Consider the following 21,945-nt stretch of genomic DNA (forward strand, 5'->3'; position numbering starts at 1 on the left):
AAAGGAGAACTTCCCCATTCTGGCAAAGGAAATAGACTTCCAGGAAATCCAGGAAGCTCAGAGAGTCCCAAAGAAGTTGGACCCAAGAAGAAACACACCAAGGCACATCATAATTCCATTAGCCAAGGTAAAAAATGAAGGAGAGAATCCTAGAAGCAGCAAGAGATAAGGGGACAGTAACCTACAAAGGAGTTCCCATCAGACTGTCAGCAGATTTCTCAAAAGAGACCTTACAGGCAAGAAGGGGCTGGAAAGAAATATTCCACGTCATGAAAGACAAGGACCTATATCCCAGATTACTCTATCCAGCCAAGCTTTCATTTAGAATGGAAGGGCAGATAAAGTGCTTCTCAGATAAGGTCAAGTTAAAGGAGTTCATCATCACCAAGCCCTTATTTTATGAAATGTTAAAGGGACTTATCTAAGAAAAGAAGATAAAAAAAAACATGTATAGTAAAAGGACAGCAAACTCACAATTATTAACAACCACACCTAAACAAAAACCAAAAGAAACTAAGCAAACAACTAGAACAGGAACAGAACCACAGAAATGGAGATCACATGGAGGGTTAGCAACAGGGGAGTGGGAGGAGGAGAGAGGGGAAAAGGTACAGAGAATAAGTAGCATAGATTGTAGGTTGAAAATAGACAGGGGGAGGGTAAGAGTAGTATGGTAAATGTAGAAGCTAAAGAACTTATAAGTATGACACATGGACATGACTAAAGGGGGGGATATGGGTGGGAGAGGGTGTGCAGGGTGGAGGGGAGTGAAGGGGGGAAAATGGGACAACTGTAATAGCATAATCAATAAAATATATTAAATAAATAAATAAATAAATAAATAAATAAATGAAACTCTAACTTACCCCATACACAAAAATACACTCAAGATGGATGAAAGACTCACAAAATCTTTTCTAAATTTTATTTATTTGTTTATTTATTTATTTATTTGACAGAGGGGAAGGGAGGGAGAAAGAGAGGGAGAGAAATATCAATGTGTGATTGCCTCTCACACACCCCCTATTGGGGACTTGGCCTGCAACCAAGGTTTGTGCTCTGACTGGGGATCAAATCAGCGATCCTTTGGTTCACAAGTTGGTGCTCAATCCACTAAACCACTCCAGCCAGGGCATAAAAATTTTTTCAAGATGGATAAAAGACTTATATATAAGTTTTGACACCATAAAAGTCCTAGAAGAGAACATAGACAGGAAAATTTCAGATATTCCATGTAGCAATATTTTCACCAATATGTCCCCCTAGAGCAAGGGATATAAAAGGAAAGAATAAACAAATGGCATTACTTCAAATTTAAAAGCCTCTGCACAGCTAAAGAAAACATCCGCAAAATAAAAAGGGAACCAACTGTATTGGAAAATATGTGTGCCAATGATACCTCAGACAAAGATTTGATCTACAAAATATATAAAGAAGTCACATGACTCTACACCAGAAAGGCAAACAATCCAATTAAAAAATGGGCAAAGGACCTGAACAGACACTTCTCCAAGCAGGACATACAGAGGGCCCATAGGCATTTGAAAGGATGCTCAACATCACTAGCCATCAGAGAGATGAAAATTAAAACCACAGTGAAATACCACTTTACACTGGTCAGAATGCCCATCATGAACAAATCAGCAAACAAGTGCTGATGAGGATGTGGAAAAGGAAACCCTAGTGCACTGTTGGTGGGAATGCAGACTGGTGCAGCCACTGTGGAAAACAGTATGGAATTTCCTCAACAACCTAAAAATGGAACTGCCTTTTGACCTGGCAATTCTACTGCTGGGGCCATACCCTAAGTATCCTGAAACACCAATTCAAAAGAACTTATGCATCTCAATGTTCATAGCAGCATTATTTATAATGGACAAGTGCTGAAAACAACCTAAGTGCCCAACAGAAAATGAATGGATCAAAAAAAAAAATACTGTGGTGTATTTACACAATGGAATACTATGCAGCAGAAAGAAAGAAGGAGCTCCTACCCTTTGCAACAGCATGGATGGAACTGAAGAGTATTGTGCTAAGCGAAATAAGCCAGGCAGCAAAAGACAAATGCCATATGATCTCACCTATATGTGGAATTTAATCAACAAAACAAACAGGTGAGCAAAATAGAACCAGAGGCATGGAAATAAAGAACAAACTGACAGTGACCAGATGGAAGTGGGGAGGGGGGTAATGGAGGAAAGAAGGGGAAGGGTCAGGTCAAGGAACTTGTATAAAGGACCCATGGACAAAGAAAACAGTGGGGAGGATTGAATGTGGAAGGTGGGTGTGGGTAGGGCAGGGGAGATTAATGGGGGGAAATGGGGATGACTGTAACTGAACAACAATAAAAATAAATAAGTATAAATAAAATAAAAGAGTACTTGGAGAAAATAATTGCATGATTTACTAATGTTAATCATTTTTTCTAGACATTTTTGTCTAATTCATCCTTCCTAATAAATTCTGTACATCAAATAAATTCTACACAAAGCAAAGCATGGGACGGACACAAGTGGTGTTACATAACAGTTAAGAGTACTGGCTGCAAATGCCCGATTCCACTACTGGCTGGTTGTGTGACCTTAGGTAAGTTACTTACTCCTGTGAGTCACAGTTTTTCCTTCTTTAACATAGGGTTGATAATACAAATTCTATGAGGTTATTGTGAGACTAAAATGAGATAGCACAGGGTCTGGCGAGTATTCGGTACTGGCTAAATTTTAATAGCACTTCTGGAATGTCTATAAGGTGATTTTAACTTTTCAAAGCACTTTGCTACCTGCATTAATCTATTATAAAACTGGTTCCAGGAGGTTAAGGGACTTAGTGGAGACCACACAGCCAATTTGCAACAGTGGCTGATCTCTTTCCCTTGGTGACTAGGGGTTTAAATAATCCTGAAGGTGTGTATATAGAGAAGTCAGAATTAAATTAGCAGAAATAGGCTGCTTGATTTGACAAAAATGTCCCAAATTAATCCTGGATTTTTTTTTCTCTACAATGACAGGTGCTCATTTCTCTGTTACTTTTGGCTTGAGGATACATGAGAATTGAGTCTAATTTGGCCTGAAATAGAAACAGCAAAGAAGTTAGGATTTAAACCCAGGCCCTAAATGCCATAGTCCATGCTTGTAACCACAGTGCATACTGGTAAGTTCAGCATCTGATCTGGTGATCAGTGTCCCAGCTGGTGCTCTTCCTCCAGGTGCTGTCCAGCTACCAATCAACAACCTGATAGGAGCACCCATTGTTACCATATGTTGGTACAACAGGACCCTTCCAGGTGATTGGTTCCCAAAGGTCCCTTCTCTCTTGGTCACCCTCCCTCTGCCCAGCCCTGCCCCAAGTGTCTGGTCTTCCCTCTTCCTGCACCTGCATAATCAAGGCCAGGGAGACCTTCTTCCCTGGCTCTGTCACAGTGATTTCACAGTCTTGTGTAGGACTATGGTTGAGCTTCTTCATTTCCTCGAAGGATCTGGAAGCTGAAAAAGCCGTGCCGATCATGACAGAGCTTTATTCAGTCAACTAGACACTTATGAAGTGCTGAGTGCCAGGCATTGGGGATACAACAGAGTTAAGATAGACAAGATTCCTTCCCTCGTGATTAATGATAATAATAATGATAGCTAACATATATTGAGCACTTAATATGTTCTAGGCTAAGCCTTTATAAGAACTGGTCTTTTTTAAAATATATTTTATTGATTATGCTATTACAGTTGTCCCATTTCTCCCTTCACTCCCCTCCACCCTGCACACCCTCTCCCACCCACATCCCCCCCTTAGTCATGCCCATGTGTTGTACTTATAAGTTCTTTAGCTTCTACATTTCCCATACTACTCTTACCCTCCCCCTATCTATTTTCAACCTACAATCTATGCTACTTATTCTCTGTACCTTTTCCCCCTCTCTCCTCCTCCCACTCCCCTGTTGCTAACCCTCCATGTGATCTCCATTTCTGTGGTTCTGTTCCTGTTCTAGTTGTTTGCTTAGTTTCTTTTGGTTTTGTTTAGGTGTGGTTGTTAATAATTGTGAGTTTGCTGTCCTTTTACTATACATGTTTTTTTAATCTTCTTTTCTTAGATAAGTCCCTTTAACATTTCATAAAATAAGGGCTTGGTGATGATGAACTCCTTTAACTTGACCTTATCTGAGAAGCACTTTATCTGCCCTTCCATTCTAAATGAAAGCTTGGCTGGATAGAGTAATCTGGGATATAGGTCCTTGTCTTTCATGACGTGGAATATTTCTTTCCAGCCCCTTCTTGCCTGTAAGGTCTCTTTTGAGAAATCTGCTGACAGTCTGATGGGAACTCCTTTGTAGGTTACTGTCCCCTTATCTCTTGCTGCTTCTAGGATTCTCTCCTTCATTTTTACCTTGGCTAATGGAATTATGATGTGCCTTGGTGTGTTTCTTCTTGGGTCCAACTTCTTTGGGACTCTCTGAGCTTCCTGGATTTCCTGGAAGTCTATTTCCTTTGCCAGAATGGGGAAGTTCTCCTTTATTATTTGTTCAAATATGTGTTCAATCTGTTGCTTTTCCTCTTCCCCTTCTGGTACCCCTATAATTCGGATGTTGGAACATTTAAAGATGTCCTGGAGGTTCCTAAGCTTCTCCTCGGTTTTTTTTGAATTCTTATTTCTTCATTCTTTCCTGTTTGGTTGTTTTTTTCTTCCTTCTGGTCCACTCCATTGACTTGAGTCCCAGTTTCCTTCCCATCACTATTGGTTCTCCGTGCATCTTCCTTCATCTCTTTTATGGTGACCTGCATTGTTTTCATGTAATTTGCACCCAAAATCAACCAATTCTGTGAGCTTCCTGATCACCAGTGTTTTGAACTGTGCATCTGATAGATTGGCTATCTCTCAGTCACTTAAAATTATGAGTCCTGGGGCATTGATCTGTTCTTCTGTTTGAGACATGTCTCTCTCTCTTTTGTTTTTTGTTCTGGTTTCTCCTGTTACGGTAAGGGGCGGGGCCTTAGGTGTTCACCAGGGTTGGGCACCCCAGTCGCTAGATTGTGATGTTGTATGTGGGGGCGGGGAAAGGAGGGAACAATGGCAGTAGCTCCATTCTCCTGGGACTTCAGTCCCTTCTCTGGGATCCTGGGTTGTGAGCTCTGCCCTGGTCCACAATCACCGCCTCACTGGGTCTGCCAGCTGCCACTTGCATACTCAGTGTCAACCTGCTGTGATCTTGCACGCCCCAGATGCCTTATGCACTCCTGGTTGCCTTATGCACCCAATTCTTCCTGTTCTCTGAGCGCCGAGACCCACACCCGGCAGCTCCTCTCTGCCCCTCCTACTGGTCTGGATGAATGGGTCTACTTCAATTTCTTGGCTGTCTGACTTCCATTCAGATAAATTTTCTATCAGTTCTGGGTGTTATTCTGTCTCTAAATTGTTGTTGTTCTAATCTTGGTTGAGCGTGGAGGTACAGTGTGTCCACCTATGCCTCCATCTTGGCTGGAAGTCCAGAACTGGTCTTTTAATCCTCACAAAAATCCCACTAGGTACGTACTACTATTAGTCTCATTTCAGAAGGAACCTGAGGCATGGAGAGGCTCTAAGTTGTCCAAGGGTACACAACTAACAAGTGGTAGAAGCAAGCCTTGGACTCAGGCAGTTTGCCTTCAGTCCCTGCCCCTTTAACTACTAACTACACCAAACCAATGATTCATCCTCATGGGATGAATCCTGAAGAAGTACGCAAATAAAATAGATAGTTCCATTAGTGATAATTACATTCAATACAGAAAGTAAGATAAAATCAAGGTGATGGGGTAAATCACCCTGATAACCGGGGGTCGGGGGTGGCTATGTGTGGTATTCTGGACAGGAATGCACACGAAGTTGCCAAAGACCCTCCTCCCCCATAACACAGAGCTTACAGAGGGCTGGGCGGGTGCACTTCTGTGTGTGCCCAGCATTCAGCCTGGCTCAAAGCAGGCAGGAACTGTTAGGAATGGGAAGAAGGGAGGAGGGGAAGGGGCAAGAGAGGGAAGGAGGGATCCCTTGCCAGGTGCCTCCACACACACACCTGCCAGTGTTTGGTCAGCTGTGCTAACTTAGAACAAACTCTACAAAGGAGTCAGGTAGACTGTGGGAGGAATCCTTCACCACTCACCAGCTGCCTGACCTTGAATAAAGTCACTCTCTGATTCTGCGTTTTCCTTCTTGGAAGAACAAATTGGGAGGGGAGGGCAGATAGCGGTATATCACGTTCTGGGCTCTGGACCAAGCCCTGTCACACACTGGGCACTGTTGCTATCCTCACTTCATACATGAGCAAACTCAGAAGTGAGCCTCAAATCTCACTAGCTACCTGGCATCCTAGTGGCTGAGGTGAATAAGTGACAGACCACCCTCTAGGGGCAGCTCAGGAATTTGTGGGGGGTTCTTGGTCACAAGGGAGGCGGAGCAGAACAGTCACTCACAGACTTGTCCCACGTCCTGCACAACATTTAACTGTACTGCTAGACATCCATGAAGCTAAAAAATTTTTACAATGACTGACCTGAGCCTAGAACCTACCCTGTCCAGTGTCATGACAGGAGGAACTATTTACTATTGCACTGAGCGGTAAATCCTCCACTTTGCAAGAACACGTATTTCCTAATCTGTCCACCATAATTTGTCTTGGTGTGTTACCTTCATTTAAATTAAGGTTATCACCTGATCTGTTATTATTATCCCAACTCTGTTTTTATTCAAGTGTCCTCCTGTCTTCACTTTCATTTCCTGGGTGTTAAAGAACTCATATCATCCAGATCTGGAAAACAAAAGCTAAATTTAATTCTGGCCCAGGCCAGGGAGAAATGCAAGCAGAAGTGTTGCTTCTTGTTAAACAGAGGGCAAGACTGGGTTATTACAGGGCTTGGTGGAAACATGGCGTTTAGGCACTCTTGAGTTGGAATAGTGTTCCAAAAAGCTCACAGCCAAGTGGGAAGTGTGAGCAAAGCATTAACACTTGGACTGAGCGGAGAAGATCCTGTTGCATTGGAAACCACAGAGTTAAAAAAATAAAAAATAAAAAGTCTCTTTCCCCGCCCCAGACAGGAGCCTCCACTAAAGCATGAGTGGGCAACTGAGGGTATGGCCTCTCCGGGGCAACTCGACCGAGGCACATCCTTCAGGCAAGACTGGACAATTGTACTTTCACACGTTTCGTATCTGAACGCCTTCCTTTAATTCATATTAAATTGATACCAACATCTGCGTGCTTCACGATGTCTTCTACTTTGGTATATCCATATTTTGAAATACATATTATTATAAAAGCAATTTCCTTTGATGTCTCCCTTACATTACAGTGAGGCATTACACTGAATTGTTTGGAAAATATGTGTTTAACTCGTACACGGTGCGGCGTACACCGTGCCAGTCACTGTTGCAAGTGCCTTCCATGTATCATCTCATTTGATCCTCTCACCAACTCTATGAGGTGACTTCAGTTATTATCATCATCCTCATTTTACTTAGGAGAAAACCAAGGCACAGCAATTGGTAAAGGCACAGAGAGGTAAAGCGATTTGTCTGGGGTCACACAGGAAGTAGTGGATCAGGGGTTTGAGACCCTCACTCTTAGCCACTCGGCTGGCCTTCATCTCAGGTGAAGAAAATTACCCAGGGACCCCCAGTTTAAGATATTAAGGGGACTTTCCAAGATGTTTCTTGAAAAAAAAGTAGCGTTGGGTGTGATAGAGGTCAGTGGGAACCACTGACCTAGCCCGTAATATGTCAATGTCCTTTCCCTGTACTCTTCATTCCATATTCTGCCACCACAATCCTGGATCTGAGTCACAGCCAGGGTGGGAGTGAGGGTCAGTTGTGTGACCATGACCCAATCCCAGAAGGGACATGTGGCAGAGGGCAGGAGCGGGGCAGGAGGAGTGGGCCAAATGAGGCCCTCATGTCTCTGCTGGCCATGTTCCCAAGGACTGTTTATGCCCAGACCTTGCTTGTTTCCTCCTCCTCCCTGGGGGGCAGGGAATCTCCTCTTTGGAAAACACCCAGCTGGGCGAGCCCCAGTGAGAGGGAGAAGGCTGGGGGGCTGGGACTCACGAGACTCTCTCCGCTCTCGTGACTGGTGTTTGCTGGACTGGGTTCTGGGAAAGAGCCAGATTGCATCACACTGGGCCTGAGGGGCTGGAGCCAGACTACAGGCTGAGGAAGAGACGTGGCCTTATAAGTCAGATCCAGTAAGTTGGGAGGTGCCAGGAAACCAGACACAAAGAAAAATTTAGAAGGCAAGAGAGAGAAAGAAACAGTGAGAGTAAGCCAGACATGATGGCTACCTTCCCCAGAGCAGCCAGCTGGTCCCAGCAGCTCCCGGGCCCACAGGACGAAGACCCCAACCTGGATGAGTACGACCTCTACAGCCTGGCTCATTCTTACCTGGGTAAGGCCTGGCCCTGACACCTTCCTGGTCCTCCCACTTCTGACCCCCATCCCCACCCAGAAACTGGTACTCCCTCTTTGGATTTTTCCCCACCCCTCACCCTTCCCAACCTGTCCTCCTGACCCCTCATCCACCGAGCACTGTCCTACACAGCCCTGGGGCCTCACACATGCCTTGAATACTGGAGCAACAGCAGATCATCTGGGGGACCCTCTTTCCTCAGACAGGGAAATAGAGACTATGACTGCCCCCAAGCTATGAGGTGACAACCCCCAGCCTCTCTACTCCAACCTGAGTTCTTTCCACCTCCGCCCGCACTCCCAACCCTGCCTCTCCTTTGAGGCTTCTCATCATGCCTCCAGCCACCTAACTTGGGTCGTCGCCTCGGTTCCCAGGAGTGGGAGGCCGGAAAGGTCGCACCAAGAGAGAAGCTGCTGCCAACACCAACCGCCCCAGCCCTGGCGGGCACGAAAGGAAGCTGGTGACCAAGCTCCAGAATACGGAGCGGAAAAAGCGAGGGGCACGACTCTGAGACAGAGCTGGAGGTAAGGAGTCAGTGGCCCAGAGAGCCAGTGGAGGACCCTCTGCCTTGAAAGGACATGACTGGCTGCATGTGGTTGGGTGGGGAGAGGCATTAGAGAACTGGTGTCTCAACATGGAGTGAAACGAGACATAACGTTTGACTCTGAGTTTCCTAGTGACCAGAGCCAAGGGGGAAATACAGACCCTTTCCTACTAGAGGGGGAAACTGAGGTCCAGAGAGGTTAGGATCTTTCTCTGGAGTCACAGAACAAGTGAATAGGAAAGGCAGGATTACCCAGGCCTCCAGCCCTTTCACCAGCTGCTTTCCTTCCCCAGATGAGGCCAGAGCACGCACACCTGGTGGCAGGACCACGGAGGAATCAGCACCTGGAGCAGCATCCAGGCCTACCTGCCTCCCACCCCATCCCAAGGACTTACCCCACCAGACTGAGGCTCTGAGGGGCCACCCAGGAAGCACCCCCAGCTCCAGAAAAAGGGCAAAATAGGGAGCAAGAGGCAGGGAATGGAGAGTCATGAAGGTACCCCAAAAAGAAAGATGCTGAAGAAACCGGAGTTCCCTGGGGTGGCAGTGACAATAAAGTACAGCAGCAGCAGCTGTGTGCATTTTTGTCTTCTCTGTTGTCTTTTTGTGTGTGGTTCTGAAGGTGTCTGCATGTGCTGGAGTAAATGAGCGTCTTTTGTTAGTGTTTGTATTTGGTTATATATCTGGGAGCGGGTGTTTCGGACTTTGTAGGGGCCTGTAGAAGTGAGTGTGTGTTTGTTTTGGTTTGGTTTGGGTATGCATGTGTTTTGGTGCATACGTTGTTTGTGGTCTCTGCAGGGGTGCAAGAGCATTCCTCTGCTCCTCTTTAATGGTACTCATGAAACAATCCCCCTCCCCAGCTCCTTTTCATCCTGGGAATAACAATCTTGTTGATTATTTTGTATTCAGATAAAACTACTTAAAAAAGATTTTATTTATTTAGATGGGGAGGGAGGAAGAAAGAGAGGGAGAGAAACATTGATGTGCAAAAGAAATATCAATCAGTTGTCTCTTACACACCCCAACTGGGGACTAGACCTGCAACCCAGGCCTGTGCCCTAATGGGGAATTCTACCGGCAACTTTTTACTTTGCAGTACAATGCCCAACCATCTGAGCCATGCCAGCTAGGACAAAACCACCTTTTTTAGAAAATGTTATTTATTGGTGCCATCTGCAAAATGGAGCAAACTGAGACTTAAAACATCAAGGGATTTACCCCAAGTTCCTCAGGACTCAAATTCAAGGATTCTTACGGCCCTCAAGTGATACGGGACCCTTTGCTCAGGGGGCTGCCAGGACAGGGTTCTGGGAGGTTAGCTGGGGAGGATAATTCTTACCTGGTATTATCAGTCTCAGAACCAGGGTTTTAGAAGAATGTGGAGCAAATAAGAAGAGTGATTGGAGCTAACAGGCTGTATTACTGAACTAAAACTTTAGGATAGAAAGTTATCTCTCTGTCACAGAACAGCTCCGAAGGCAAGTACTCCTTGACTAAAATGGCAACTGCACCGTGTCAAGGATTCCAGCTCCTTTAGCTCATAGTTCTGCCACCCTCAAAACACGGTTTCCACTTTGAGGCCCAAGCTAGCTGCTCTGGTGCTAGCGGATAGAAAGAGAGCAGGAATGGGACCGGGGAGGCCACACCAATTCATTTTTAAGGCCATAACCTAAAGTAGAACACATCACATCTGTTCAGAATTTAGTTACATGGCCACACCCAAGTACTAGAAAGGTTTAGGAAATCTGATATTTAGCTACTTAGCCATGTGTTAGCCAAACTCGGCAAAGGCAGAGTTAAAAGAAGCAGGAGAGAGTCAATGAATCCTGGATAAAACTAGCAAGAAACATTTTCCACAGACAAACTCAGCATATGTAGGGGGAGAAAACCCCTAGGTCTAGCCCTGAGCAGAGCCTTTTCCTCTTCTCCTGCCCCTCCCATGTGAGCTGTAGGCTACAGAACTTGGGAAGCAATGGTTCTGAGGGACCAAGAATACAGACAGGAACAAGGCTTCTGCTGGAACAGTAACAGATGCACAGCCAGCTAAGGCCACCTTAAACCTCTGGAATCTCTAACCATTGCCCCCACTGAGTCCAGCCTAAGAGCAGTCCTAGGGTCTCTGACTGAGCACATTAAAAGGCTCCCAGCCCAGCCAAAGCTGCTCCTACTGGAGTCACCTGTTTTCTTGAATATCGCTAGACAGGGAACTTGCTGCCTTGGAGAGTTGCCTGATTCCTTCTCAGAGCAATTGAAACCTGACTCTCCCACCTGCCCCTGAACAAGTGTCTGTTTTTCTGATCCTTTCTTTCTGAGATGCCTTTAATTCCATCCATCCCAAAAAACACAGCTCAAACGTCTTCTTCTCTTCAGCCTTCCCAGACTTGACCTCCACCACCACCTGTCTCCTCACTTCCACCCCAGTCAGTCACCTTCGTGATCGCATGCGCTCAAGCCTGTGCCCAGAGCCTCACAGTCATTTGGCATACCGCTCCTTCAGATTTCCCCTTGAACTCCGCTTTCCACAAGTTGTTTAGTCATTCAATTAATGTTTATTGGACTCTTACTGTACTACCAGGGCCTGGTCGAAGGCATGCACTGCCCAGAGGGACAAATGGGAGCCTGGTATGATTGGAACCAGACCTTAGGGCCACTTGTCAGCTGTTGAACTCAGGAGGCAAATGGCACAGGGCATTCAAGCTCTCAGCCCAACACAGATCTGGTCTGTCAGCTTCAAAAATCATAGCAACAGCTTCCATATGATGAGCCATTACTCTGTGACAGGTGTTTTATACACCTTGTTTCATTTATTGATCCCATTTTATAGACCAGAAAACTGAAGTTCAGAGAAGTCCAGCAACTTGCCCAAAGTCACACAGCCAAAACCTGCAGAAACTGGAATTTTGAACTCAGGTCTCTCTGACTTTTTACTCCTAGGCTTTTCCCTTTTTACTCCATGCCTGAAATGAACCATGAATACTGACAATGAGGAATACTAAAATCTAGTTAATTTCTGGTCAATGACTCCTTCTGAGCCTCAGTTTCCTCACCTGTCAAATGGTGAGACTATCCTCTTCTCTGTCTGCTTCAAAGGAGAAAACAGGCTGGGAAGTGCTCTGTCCCTGCTGACCATGACCACACCCTGGATACTGGGTGCTTTGATGCTTGCCAGAAGGGCCCACATGCTAACCTCCACCCCTGGCCTCTAATTGGCCTTTCCTAACCTCACCCTTCCTTGGCACAGCCTATGCCTGGAATGTCATTAAATGGGTGTTCCAGGAACCAGAGAGTTCTTGGAATTAGAGAATGTTTGGTCTGAAAGGATCCCAGGGTTAGAGTATCACTCTTTCAAGGCCTTGGAGGGCACATGGATCAGAGGTCAGAGACTGGCTTAAACTCACATGAGGTCTAGGGTTTCAGCAGGACAGGAACCTGCTCCTGACTCCACCCATCCAGATCCTCCCTCTTCTGTTCCACTCCCTTTTCTATACCCTTTCTTTTTCGTTTCCTGGTGACATGTAATATGTTTCCCCAATTTCTTGGGTTCCTCCTGAGAATGAGAGAGATGACTGGCTTTTCTTCCCCCTCAGGGGCTTCCGGAAATTTTCCCCTCAGGTTGCCACGATTCATTCAAAGGATTCCCAACTCCTTGCAGAGAACAGGGAAACTCACCACAGGGCTCTGTATTTGCTTCACAAACACCTGGGTCCTCTTCTGTCCACTCCTTTCTCAAAGGCAGATCTCAGATGTTTATTTTTTAAATATCAGATTCACACAAAGTTGATTTTCAGCTAGCAATCCTTATAGATAATACTATTCATAGTAATAGTCACAGCTGCCAACACTAGTGACCTGCCGCAGGGTTTTCCCAGCTTCATCTTTCACACAACTCTTTTGTGGTTTCTGCCCTGTCATTCAAGCTGTGCCATTATTTATTTAGAATTCTAAAAATTACCTCTACCTCCTTACCTTTTGTACTCAAATGTATTTTAAGAGGAAATTACATTACCAACAAAAATGGAAACCAACACTTGTCATAGTTAGAAGATAACTGTAAAAAGAAATGCCTAATTAGAACTTTTTTAGAAGTATATTTTATTGATTATGCTATTACAGTTGCCCCATTCTTTCTCCCCTTTATTCCCCTCCACTCTGCACAACATCCCCCCCCTAGCATTCCTCCACTTAGTTCATGTCCATGGGTCATACATGTAAGTTCTTTGGACTCTCCATTTCCTATTCTATTCTTAACATCCCTCTGTCTAATTTGTGCCTACCAATTATGCATCTTAATCCCTGCACCTTTCCCTCCATTCTCTCCTTCCCACTCCCAACTGATAACTCTCCAAGTGATCTCCAGATCTGTGATTCTGTTCCTATTCTGGTTGTTTGCTTGGTTTGTTTTTTTAGATTCAGTTGTTGATAGTTGTGAATTTGTTGCCATTTGAATGTTCATAGTTTTTACCTTCTTCTTTTTCTTAATAAGTCCCTTTAACATTTCATATAATAAAGCCTTGGTAATGATGAGCTCCTTTAGCTTTACCTTGTCTGGGAAGCTCTTTGTTTGCCCTTTCATTATAAATGATAACTTTTAGAATGGATAGATTAGTTTAGGTTGTAGGTCCTTGCTTTTCATTGCTTTGAATACTTCTTGCCAGTCCCTTCTAGCCTGCAAAGTTTCTTTTGAGAAATCAGCTGACAGCCCTATGGGAACTCCTTAAGGTAGGTAATTATCTGCTTTTCTCTTGCTGCATTTAGGATTCTTTCTTTATCTTTAACCTCTGGCATTTTAATCATGATGTGTCTTGGTGTGGGCCTTTTTGGGTCCAACTTGTTTGGGACACTCTGTGCTTCCTGGACTTGTGTATCTATTTCCTTTGCCAAATCAGGGAAGTTTTCATCCATTATTTTTTTAATATGTTTTCAATTACTTGCTTTTCCTCTTCTCCTTCTGGCACCCCTATGATTCAGATGTTGATATGTTTTGAGATGTCCCAGAGGCTTCTTATTCTATCCTCATTTTTTAAAATTCTTTTTTCTTCTTGCTGATCTGATTAAATGCTTTTCTTCTCCCTTATATTCCAAACCGTTGATCTGATACTCAGTTTCATCCCCTCCACTATCGGTTCCCTGTAGATTTTTCTTTATTTCACTTAATGTAGCCTTCATTACTGCCTGGGTCTTTTTTATGCTGTTGCCATACTCAGTGAGTTCTCTGAGCATCCCGATAACCAGTGTTTTGAACTCTGCATGATGGGTTGGTTATTTCCATTGTGTTTAATTCTGTTTCTGCAGTTTTTTTCTGTTCTTTCAATTCGGTCATACTTCTTTGTCTGCTCAATTTGGCAGCCTCCCTGTGTTTGTTCCTGTGTATTAGGTAGAGCTGTTTTGACTCCTTGTCTTAGTAGCGTGGGCTATTGTAGAAAAGGCACCTGTAAATTGTGTGGGTCAGAGCCTTAGGTGATCTCCAGGGCAGGGCAATCCATTTCACTGCTTTGTGGCTCTACTTAGGGGAGGGCTCAGAGAGGGGACAATGCCACTGCCTGGCTCCTGGAGGTTTTCCTGGGAGGAAGCTGTTTCCCAGCATTCACCCTGTTTCTAGTCTCTTCACTTTCTCTCCTTATGCCACCTGTACCCTTCCAGCTGTTGCCCTGCTGCTGTATCCCAGGGGAGTTGGTCTGTGTAAGTCCTAAGTCCATATGTGCCCTTTAAGAGGAGTCTCCTGATAACCTGGCAGTTTCTTCTGCCACCCCAACACCCACTGTTTTTTACAGCCAGAAGTTATGGGAATTTATCTTCCTGGCATTGGAACCCTGGCCTGTTGGGTGGTGTGGTTTGGGGCTGGGATCCCTCACTCCCAGGTACCCCTCCTGATTTTTATCTACCACCTGTGAATATGGAATCACCCATTCCACCGCCTCTCTGGCACCACTCCCACAGCTCCATGCCAGTAACTCTGAGGCTCCACACCTCTCCGTGTCTCTCCACCTCTCTCCTCATCTCCACCCTTCTTACCTGTCTCAATGAATGTGGCTTCTTTAAATCCTTGGTTGTTGGATTTGTATTCAGCTCAATTTTCCAACAGTTCTGGGTGATATTTGTTTTGCATTCTAGTTGTAATTTTTTCTGTAATTGTGCAAGGAAGCAAAGTGTGTTTACCTATGTCTCCATCTTGACCTGCCTAACTATAACTTTTTAAGTCCACTATCTGTGCACTACCTACAATGACCTTGCGTACAAAGAGTCATAGGTGTTTACACTTGAAGAAACACTGGTTGTTCATGAGTCAGACACTCTGCCAGGTACTTTGCAAGCATGGGAGAAAGCCTCATTGTAATCACACAGAAATTAAAGAAAATACTGAGGCAGGGGCCTGGGGGTGGAGGGATTGAACAAAAAAAAAAAAGAGAAAGAACTCATGAACATGAACAAGAGTGTGATGATTGCAGAGGGGAGGGGGTGGGTGAAGGTGGAAGAGGGTATAGGGGAATAAATGGTGATGGAAAAAAATGAAGTAAATAAAACCAATACAAAAATAGAACAAAATAAAAGAAAATACTGATGCCTGGCTTCCATTCCCAGAGATGCTGATTTCATTGGTCTGGGGTATACCCTGGGCATTGAGACTGAAAAATGACTCTAACATGCAATGAAGTTTAGGACCGCTGATGCTAGGCTTTTGTCTCACATTATATTCACCAAATATGGTCACAGCAAGAGTTCCCATCCCACATGCACTCCTTACCCTGCGGCCTTGACACCTTCCCACTGAATGGGGGCCACGGGACTGTGTCCCTTCCTTTGAAACACACAAGGACCTTTATGGCTGCCTTGACTGATAAAGTATGGCAGAAGTGGTGCTATCAGAAAATGCCGTGACCTCCACCTTTCTCCCTGGGGCTCCTGGAATTCAGCCAGCCTGCTGTGCAGAAGTCCAAGATCGCACAGATGGCATGACAACATGGAAAGAATAGATGTTGTTAGCTTTCCAGACTTCAACCCAGCTGGGGTCACAACTGAAAGCCATCCTCAACCTCCAGACGTGTGAGTGAAGGGATCCTGCCGTGCTTCTAGTCCCAGCTGTCACATCACCTCCAGCAACTGTGTCTTCCCAGATGAAGCCTAAAACACTGTGAAGCAGAGACAAGCTTATTTCTGACCCATAGAAATCTTGGGAGCATAACTGAATTGTTGTTTCACAGCACTGCACTTGGGGATGGTTTGTTATGAAGCAAGAGTGAATGAAATAGCATCATAGTCCCTCAAACCTATGTCCAGATCCTGTCTGCAAACTTGGCTGTGACCTGGGACAAATTATCGTTTACCCCACTTCTTGATTCCTACAGCTGTAAACAGACAAAGAAGAGCATGCCCACCTCCTGGCATGGTTTTGAGAACAAAAGGAAATTATGTTTTTCAAGCACTTAGCAGGGTACCTGAGCCAGAAAAAGAACTTAAGGAGGCAGCAGAGTAGCAACTAACAGCACAGGGTTTGGACCCTGACTCTGTGGGGTCAAGTCCCAGATCTTTTACTGTATGACCTTTGACCAGTGACCTGACCTTGTTATTATCACACAGAATTTTGACCAAAGCCCTGCAGGAGAGAAAAGACCTATGTCCTAGGTTCATCACCAGGAGTAGACCTGGTGTACTGACACCCATGCTCAAACCTTCTAGAGAGCTCTGTGGCCTTCAGGGAGTGCCAGAGGGGAGCAAGCAAAGTAGCAAAAGAACCCCAGTCCCCCAATCCTTGTGCAAGCAGCCAACCTTGACAAAGCAGCTAGACCAAGAACCCAGGTAAGCTGTGCACCAGAAGCAAGCACTTCCTTTTCTTTGTAAAACAGGGTTTTCTTTGCTCCGTGATTACAAAAGCAGTTGATGTTGTGGAATCAGAAGATAAGCCCTCCTGACTGGACACAACCTCCTTCCAACTTTAGCAAAACCTGTAAGTTACAGAATGCTCGTGTCAGCTCTGTAAGAACTTATCCTGTCTCCTTTTTCTAAAGAAAAGATTTAGAGAGTTTTGTCTTGTTTTGTGTTTAACTGTTAGAGGAAATAATCATTTATTCATTCAGCAAATAGCTGAGCCAGGGAATATCCCAAAAACTATGGGTACAGTAGTAAACTAGTTCTTTCCTTGTGAGCTTACATTCTAGTGAGGCAGACAAATAAGTACAAGTGAACAAAGAAATAAGAATGTCAGCACAGCTTTGTGCAATTTAAAATGCCTTGCTCAGCCCTGGCCTGGTGGCCAGGTTGGAAGGAGCATCATCCCGTACACCGAAATGTTGTGGGTTGATTCCTGGTCAGGGTAAATCCTAGGGTTTGGGTTCAATCCCAGGTCAGACTGTGTACAGGAGGCAATGGGACAATGTTTCTGTCTCACAATGATGCTTCTCTCTCCCTCTCTCTCTGCCTCTCCCTCTTCCTCTCTCTAAAATCAATAAGCATACTCAGGTGAGGATGAAAAAATTAATAATAAAATAGAAAGTAAAATGCCTTGGTTAAGGGAAGCCTTACTGAGAAGGTAGCATTTAGGCCAAGGCCAGAAGAAAGTTGGGGAGTGAATCATGATGATATTCCTGTTAATTTTCTTAACGTCACATAGTACCATCTGATAAACTATTATGTTACTTACTAATTTATCGTCTAGGGTTAGGAGAGGTGACCACAGGCAGCTGAGAAACCCAAGGCAATGGGAAGAGTTGAAGGCTGAGTGACCAGAGGCAGAGAACAGGTTTGGGTGGACTGTGCGGGCTGGGCAGGAAGGCCTACGTGTCCTCTGTTTTGAAGACCCAACACCACCCTTCCCCCGTTCGCCCGTTCGCTGCTCCCTGAAGCAGATGCACCATCTCCCAGGGGTCTCTTGCAGTTGTCTTGTGGGAAGGCCTCTGTCACCATTTCCTAGCATGGGTCCCTAGTGCCCATTTGACACAGTTCCTATTCTTGAGTGTGGTATTCCAGGACCTCATCCACCTGTACCTTAGTCTAAGTGACTTTTGGTTCCTCTTCCTTGGGACCAGTACCTGGCATTACTAAGTATGCACGCAGTAAAAATATATGTATGAATGTGTCAGAAATATTCTTGCTTCACACATCCTTTTTGCTGGGGACATGTTTCCCCTATCTCTACTGGTCAGAACTCTACTGGTTCTGAATAATAACCTGACTTACATAGTGTTGCCTTTCCATTTTTCAGAGTTTCTCCTACCCGGTCATCAAACAGATTTTACCCTCCCCATAACCTCATCAAGCAAATAGAGTCATCATCCCCATTTTACAGATACCAGAACTGAGGCTTGAAAGGAATATGACTTACTAAGAGAGCCATACAGATGTTTTGAGGCTAAGCTGGAGGTGGAGTCCCTAAGCCAGGCCTGTTCAGAGACCCTCTCTCACAGGAAGCTTCCTGCTCCTCACAGGTCGCTCAGCACCTCTTGTTGCAGTCCAGCCTGTGTTAGGGCTGCCTGCCTCCCCTGTGAGTGAAAAGGAAGTGAAGGGGAGTCTATATAAGTTTTCCACTTCTAGTTGGGTTGCTGGACCTCCTCTGCTCGCCTCTTCCAGGACCAGGTTGACAGTTGCATTCTGTGGCTTGAGCCAGCAAAGACAGCAGTGGTCTTGGCCAACCAGCTCTGAGAGAGGGGTCCTGGTGAGCAGAGCCAGTCTACCCACAAGATCTGCCGCCTGCAGAGGTGAATGAGTATGAGCCAGGATGGGGGCCAAGGAGGTGAGTGGGGCGCTAACCTCTACCCCAGCTCCTGCTCTTGCAGCAAGGTCCCTGCCTTCCTCTATCTATTTGCTCCTGAGCACTTCCTGGTATTTACTGAGAAAGCTTGGAATGCATATTTCCACTCCTGGACAGGTAAACAATTCTGGAGTTGTGGGGAATGGCCATGAGATTCCTGGTAGGGGAATGTTTGGAGGCTCTGGGGGCTGGAGACTTCCTGGGTTCCCACTTTAATTTTTCCCTTCTCTTCTCCTCTTCCCTCTCACTGTGTTTCTATTTCCTGTGTTCTTCTGATTTGTGCTACTCACTGTACCCATCTTGGCAAGATACTGGACCAGGAGTGGGTGACAGGGCAATTCGCACTCAATCAATGTAGGGGGGTCATCACTTTATCAAGAACCTGGATGCCATTCGGATGGGGCTGGAGGCAAGGGTTTGGGGGCTCAGGGCTAGGCCTCTCTTACTGCCTCTTCATTTCTGGGCCTAGTTTCTGTTTTCTGGCCCCTTTGTTCCTTTGTTCATTCATTAGAGGTGGTAAGACTAGTGGTTAAAAGTGTGGCATCCTGAGACTATAGTTGATTACATTGTATTATATAATCAAAATTTGGTAAGACTGTAGAACTTCAATGTTATAAATAAATAAATAAATAAATAAATAAATAAATAAATAAATGGTATAAGATGTGATGAATGTGTTAACTGACTCGACTGGGAGATCCTTCTTCAATGTAAACATATGATAGACCATCATATTGTACACTTTAAATAACATAATTTTATTTGTCAATTACATCTCAATAACATTGGGAGGGAAAGAGTGTGCATTCTTGAGTCATATGTTTTAGTTCAAATTACAGTTGTGCTGTTGTTGTTCAATCTCAGTTTTCTCATCTGTTAAATGGATTGTTTTAAAGATTATATGAGTTTATGCATGTAAAGCTGTTAGAACAGCGTACATATACAATATGGAGAAGGCTTGGTAAATGCTAACTGCTCTACAAGGCAGTATAGTATAGTGGATAAGAAAACCAGATATCCGGGTTCAAATCCCAGAGCTGCCACTTACTAACTCTAACACTGGGCACAAAGCCTTAACTTCTTTGCTGGCTCTTGCTGTCCTCTTTTGTATAAAGTTAACATGAATAATAATACCTACAACATAGGTTTAAATGAGCCAATTGTTGAAAAGTGCCTGGCACATGTAAGTATTTGATTAGACTTTAGTTGTGATTATAATTTTATTCCATTCAGTATAAGCTCCACGAATGCAGAACTTTCTGTTGGCTTCATTTGCTCCCGTATCTCTATTGCCTGGAGCAATGCCTGGGACATACCGAGTAGGTGCTCAGTAAATACTGACCAAGAAGTTACTCTGCTTTACTCTGTTCTTTCTATATGAAATGCTCTCTCCACAAGCTGCTTCCTACTATATGATACTATTCAACTTTTATCATATTTTTTAAATCTAGTCTGTGATTTTTGATATTGGAAATTGTCAGAAGCCGACCAACATCTGACCCATGACACAGGTCGGATGAGACGCATCTGCACAGCAGAGGCGACTGTGGCTGGATCTCCTGTCTATCTCCTCCTGTATGCTTGTCCCTGCTAACAATAGGTGGTGGGATTTTTAGATACCTGTGTGTTATAACAAAAAATCTGCATGATGCCTCTGATCTGCACAAAATGACTTGCTGACCACAGAATAGAGACCCCTAGCAACCCTAAAGCTGCCTACTTCCCCAACCTGGGAAGTTAAGGACAAAAATTAAACTATGGGCAGACCAGCTGCCAGAACACTGAAGGAAGCTGTTGATAGGAATGTTTCTTAGGGAGTCACCACTTAAAAGCTTAAGATTTATTAGAGCCTTCCCATACCCTGGACAGGAGTGTATAGAAGCAAGGGGTTCTAGTTGAAAATAATAATTTCAATACATGGAAACAAACACAAAACATGCCCCCCCTCAAGATGTATAAATCAAAAAACCTAGGCAAAAAACCCAATTACCTAACCTAGACAAATCTAACCTCAAAGGATAATAACTAATTTCTATATACCTATAAATCACCCCTTGTACCCTTCTGATTTAGACCAATTCCTAGACTCTTAATAGATAACTAGATGCTAATTGGCACCTGAAAGTTTGTGCCCATATAGCTTCGTTGGCTATCTGATTAATGACCCTCTTGGTTAAAATAACCTCTGTTTAATATGGTTAATCTGTGGGACCTCCTGTACTTTTTGGTTATTTCTTTGTTTAACATGATTGATCTGTAAAACCTTCTGTGTTTTTAGAAATTATTTCTGTGGTAACTGTTTCTGTTTTAATAATCACACTATGCATTGAGTGTTGTTTAACCTCCCCTATAAAAATAAAGATTGATTTTTCTTGGTGAGTCAGTCAGGCCCAGAGAGCCTGGATGTCCTCTGGCACCCCACCAGGTGTCTTGCTTCATTCACTTCGCCTTAGCCATGCATCCTTTGGGGACCCTGAGACCCCGCCGAGGCTGAACCCTGGCAAGAAATCAATTGTGAAAGTGGATCACAGTAGGAGAGGGAACATGCGATACAAGTGGCAGAAATGCAACTCAAAGTAGCTTAAGCGAGAAAGAAGATTGACTTGTGAAACTGAACCTTTCAGAATATACTGCTTCAGGAAGAACTGGATCCAGGTGCTCAAAGTAAATAATAAGCAAGATTCTTGTCTCCCTCACTAGCTCTCAGCTCTGCTTTCCCATACATTGGCTCCAGTCTGAGGCAGGGTCTTCACTCATGGTGGCCCCCACAGACTCAGGCTCACATCCCACAGCTTAGCAATCCTCGCAGAGAGAGAGCCTCTTTCCTGACAGCCAGTCCAGGGACTGACTCTCAGTGTGTCTCGTATCCATCCTTGCACTGTTCACTGTAGCAAAAGGGCCCAGCCTGGGGATGTCAGTCTCTTGAGAGAGGGGATGGATAATTCCACAAAGGAAAACCCAGATGCTTTTTAAAAATATATATGTATATATGTAAAAAGGAAGAATGGGCATGCAGGTGGAAATGACAGATGGCAACTATATCCCAAATAGATGCTCTTCTCCCCTCATCCTCCTCCCCACTGCCCAGTTGATGATCTTTGATGAGCTCTCAGTATTAATAGCATTTTCCAGTTTCCAGATCATCAGAGCACACATGTTCGCATGCTCTCTTTCTCTGTCAAGTAGATATTATTATGCCCATTCTCCAGGTGAAGAAATGAAGGCCAAAAGTGACTT

General features: G+C 44.5%; 1 protein-coding gene and 1 long non-coding RNA gene across 4 annotated transcripts in view; one reads left to right on the forward strand and one right to left on the reverse strand.

The window, feature by feature from the left end:
- The window catches only part of LOC123825704, a 57,230-nt gene extending 45,122 nt beyond the window's left edge, over positions 1-12,108 (reverse strand). For all 3 annotated transcript variants that reach the window (XR_006786934.1, XR_006786936.1, XR_006786935.1), the window contains exon 1: positions 12,014-12,108. This is a non-coding gene — a long non-coding RNA (uncharacterized LOC123825704). The remainder of the gene's footprint in view (positions 1-12,013) is intronic.
- On the forward strand, positions 8,197-9,547 carry NUPR1 (nuclear protein 1, transcriptional regulator). The gene is made up of 3 exons (XM_045849339.1): positions 8,197-8,401; positions 8,797-8,946; positions 9,260-9,547. Exons 1-2 carry the CDS (start codon positions 8,287-8,289, stop codon positions 8,931-8,933), a joined length of 252 nt encoding a protein of 83 aa, XP_045705295.1. The 5' UTR covers positions 8,197-8,286; the 3' UTR covers positions 8,934-8,946; positions 9,260-9,547.
- Positions 12,109-21,945: the final 9,837 nt, after the last annotated feature.

The sequence above is a fragment of the Phyllostomus hastatus genome, unplaced genomic scaffold, assembly GCF_019186645.2.
Source record: "Phyllostomus hastatus isolate PE091 unplaced genomic scaffold, TTU_PhHast_1.1 phas_contig_64, whole genome shotgun sequence".
Taxonomy (NCBI): Eukaryota; Metazoa; Chordata; class Mammalia; order Chiroptera; family Phyllostomidae; genus Phyllostomus; species Phyllostomus hastatus.

What these genes read in the sequence shown, in the direction of transcription:
- NUPR1 (XM_045849339.1), top strand. Translation starts at nt 8,287, where the DNA reads ATGATGGCTACCTTCCCCAGAGCAGCCAGCTGGTCCCAGCAGCTCCCG. An exon ending in CCTGGCTCATTCTTACCTGG is followed by an intron (nt 8,402 to 8,796) that starts GTAAGGCCTGGC and finishes CTCGGTTCCCAG; the next exon opens with GAGTGGGAGGCCGGAAAGGT.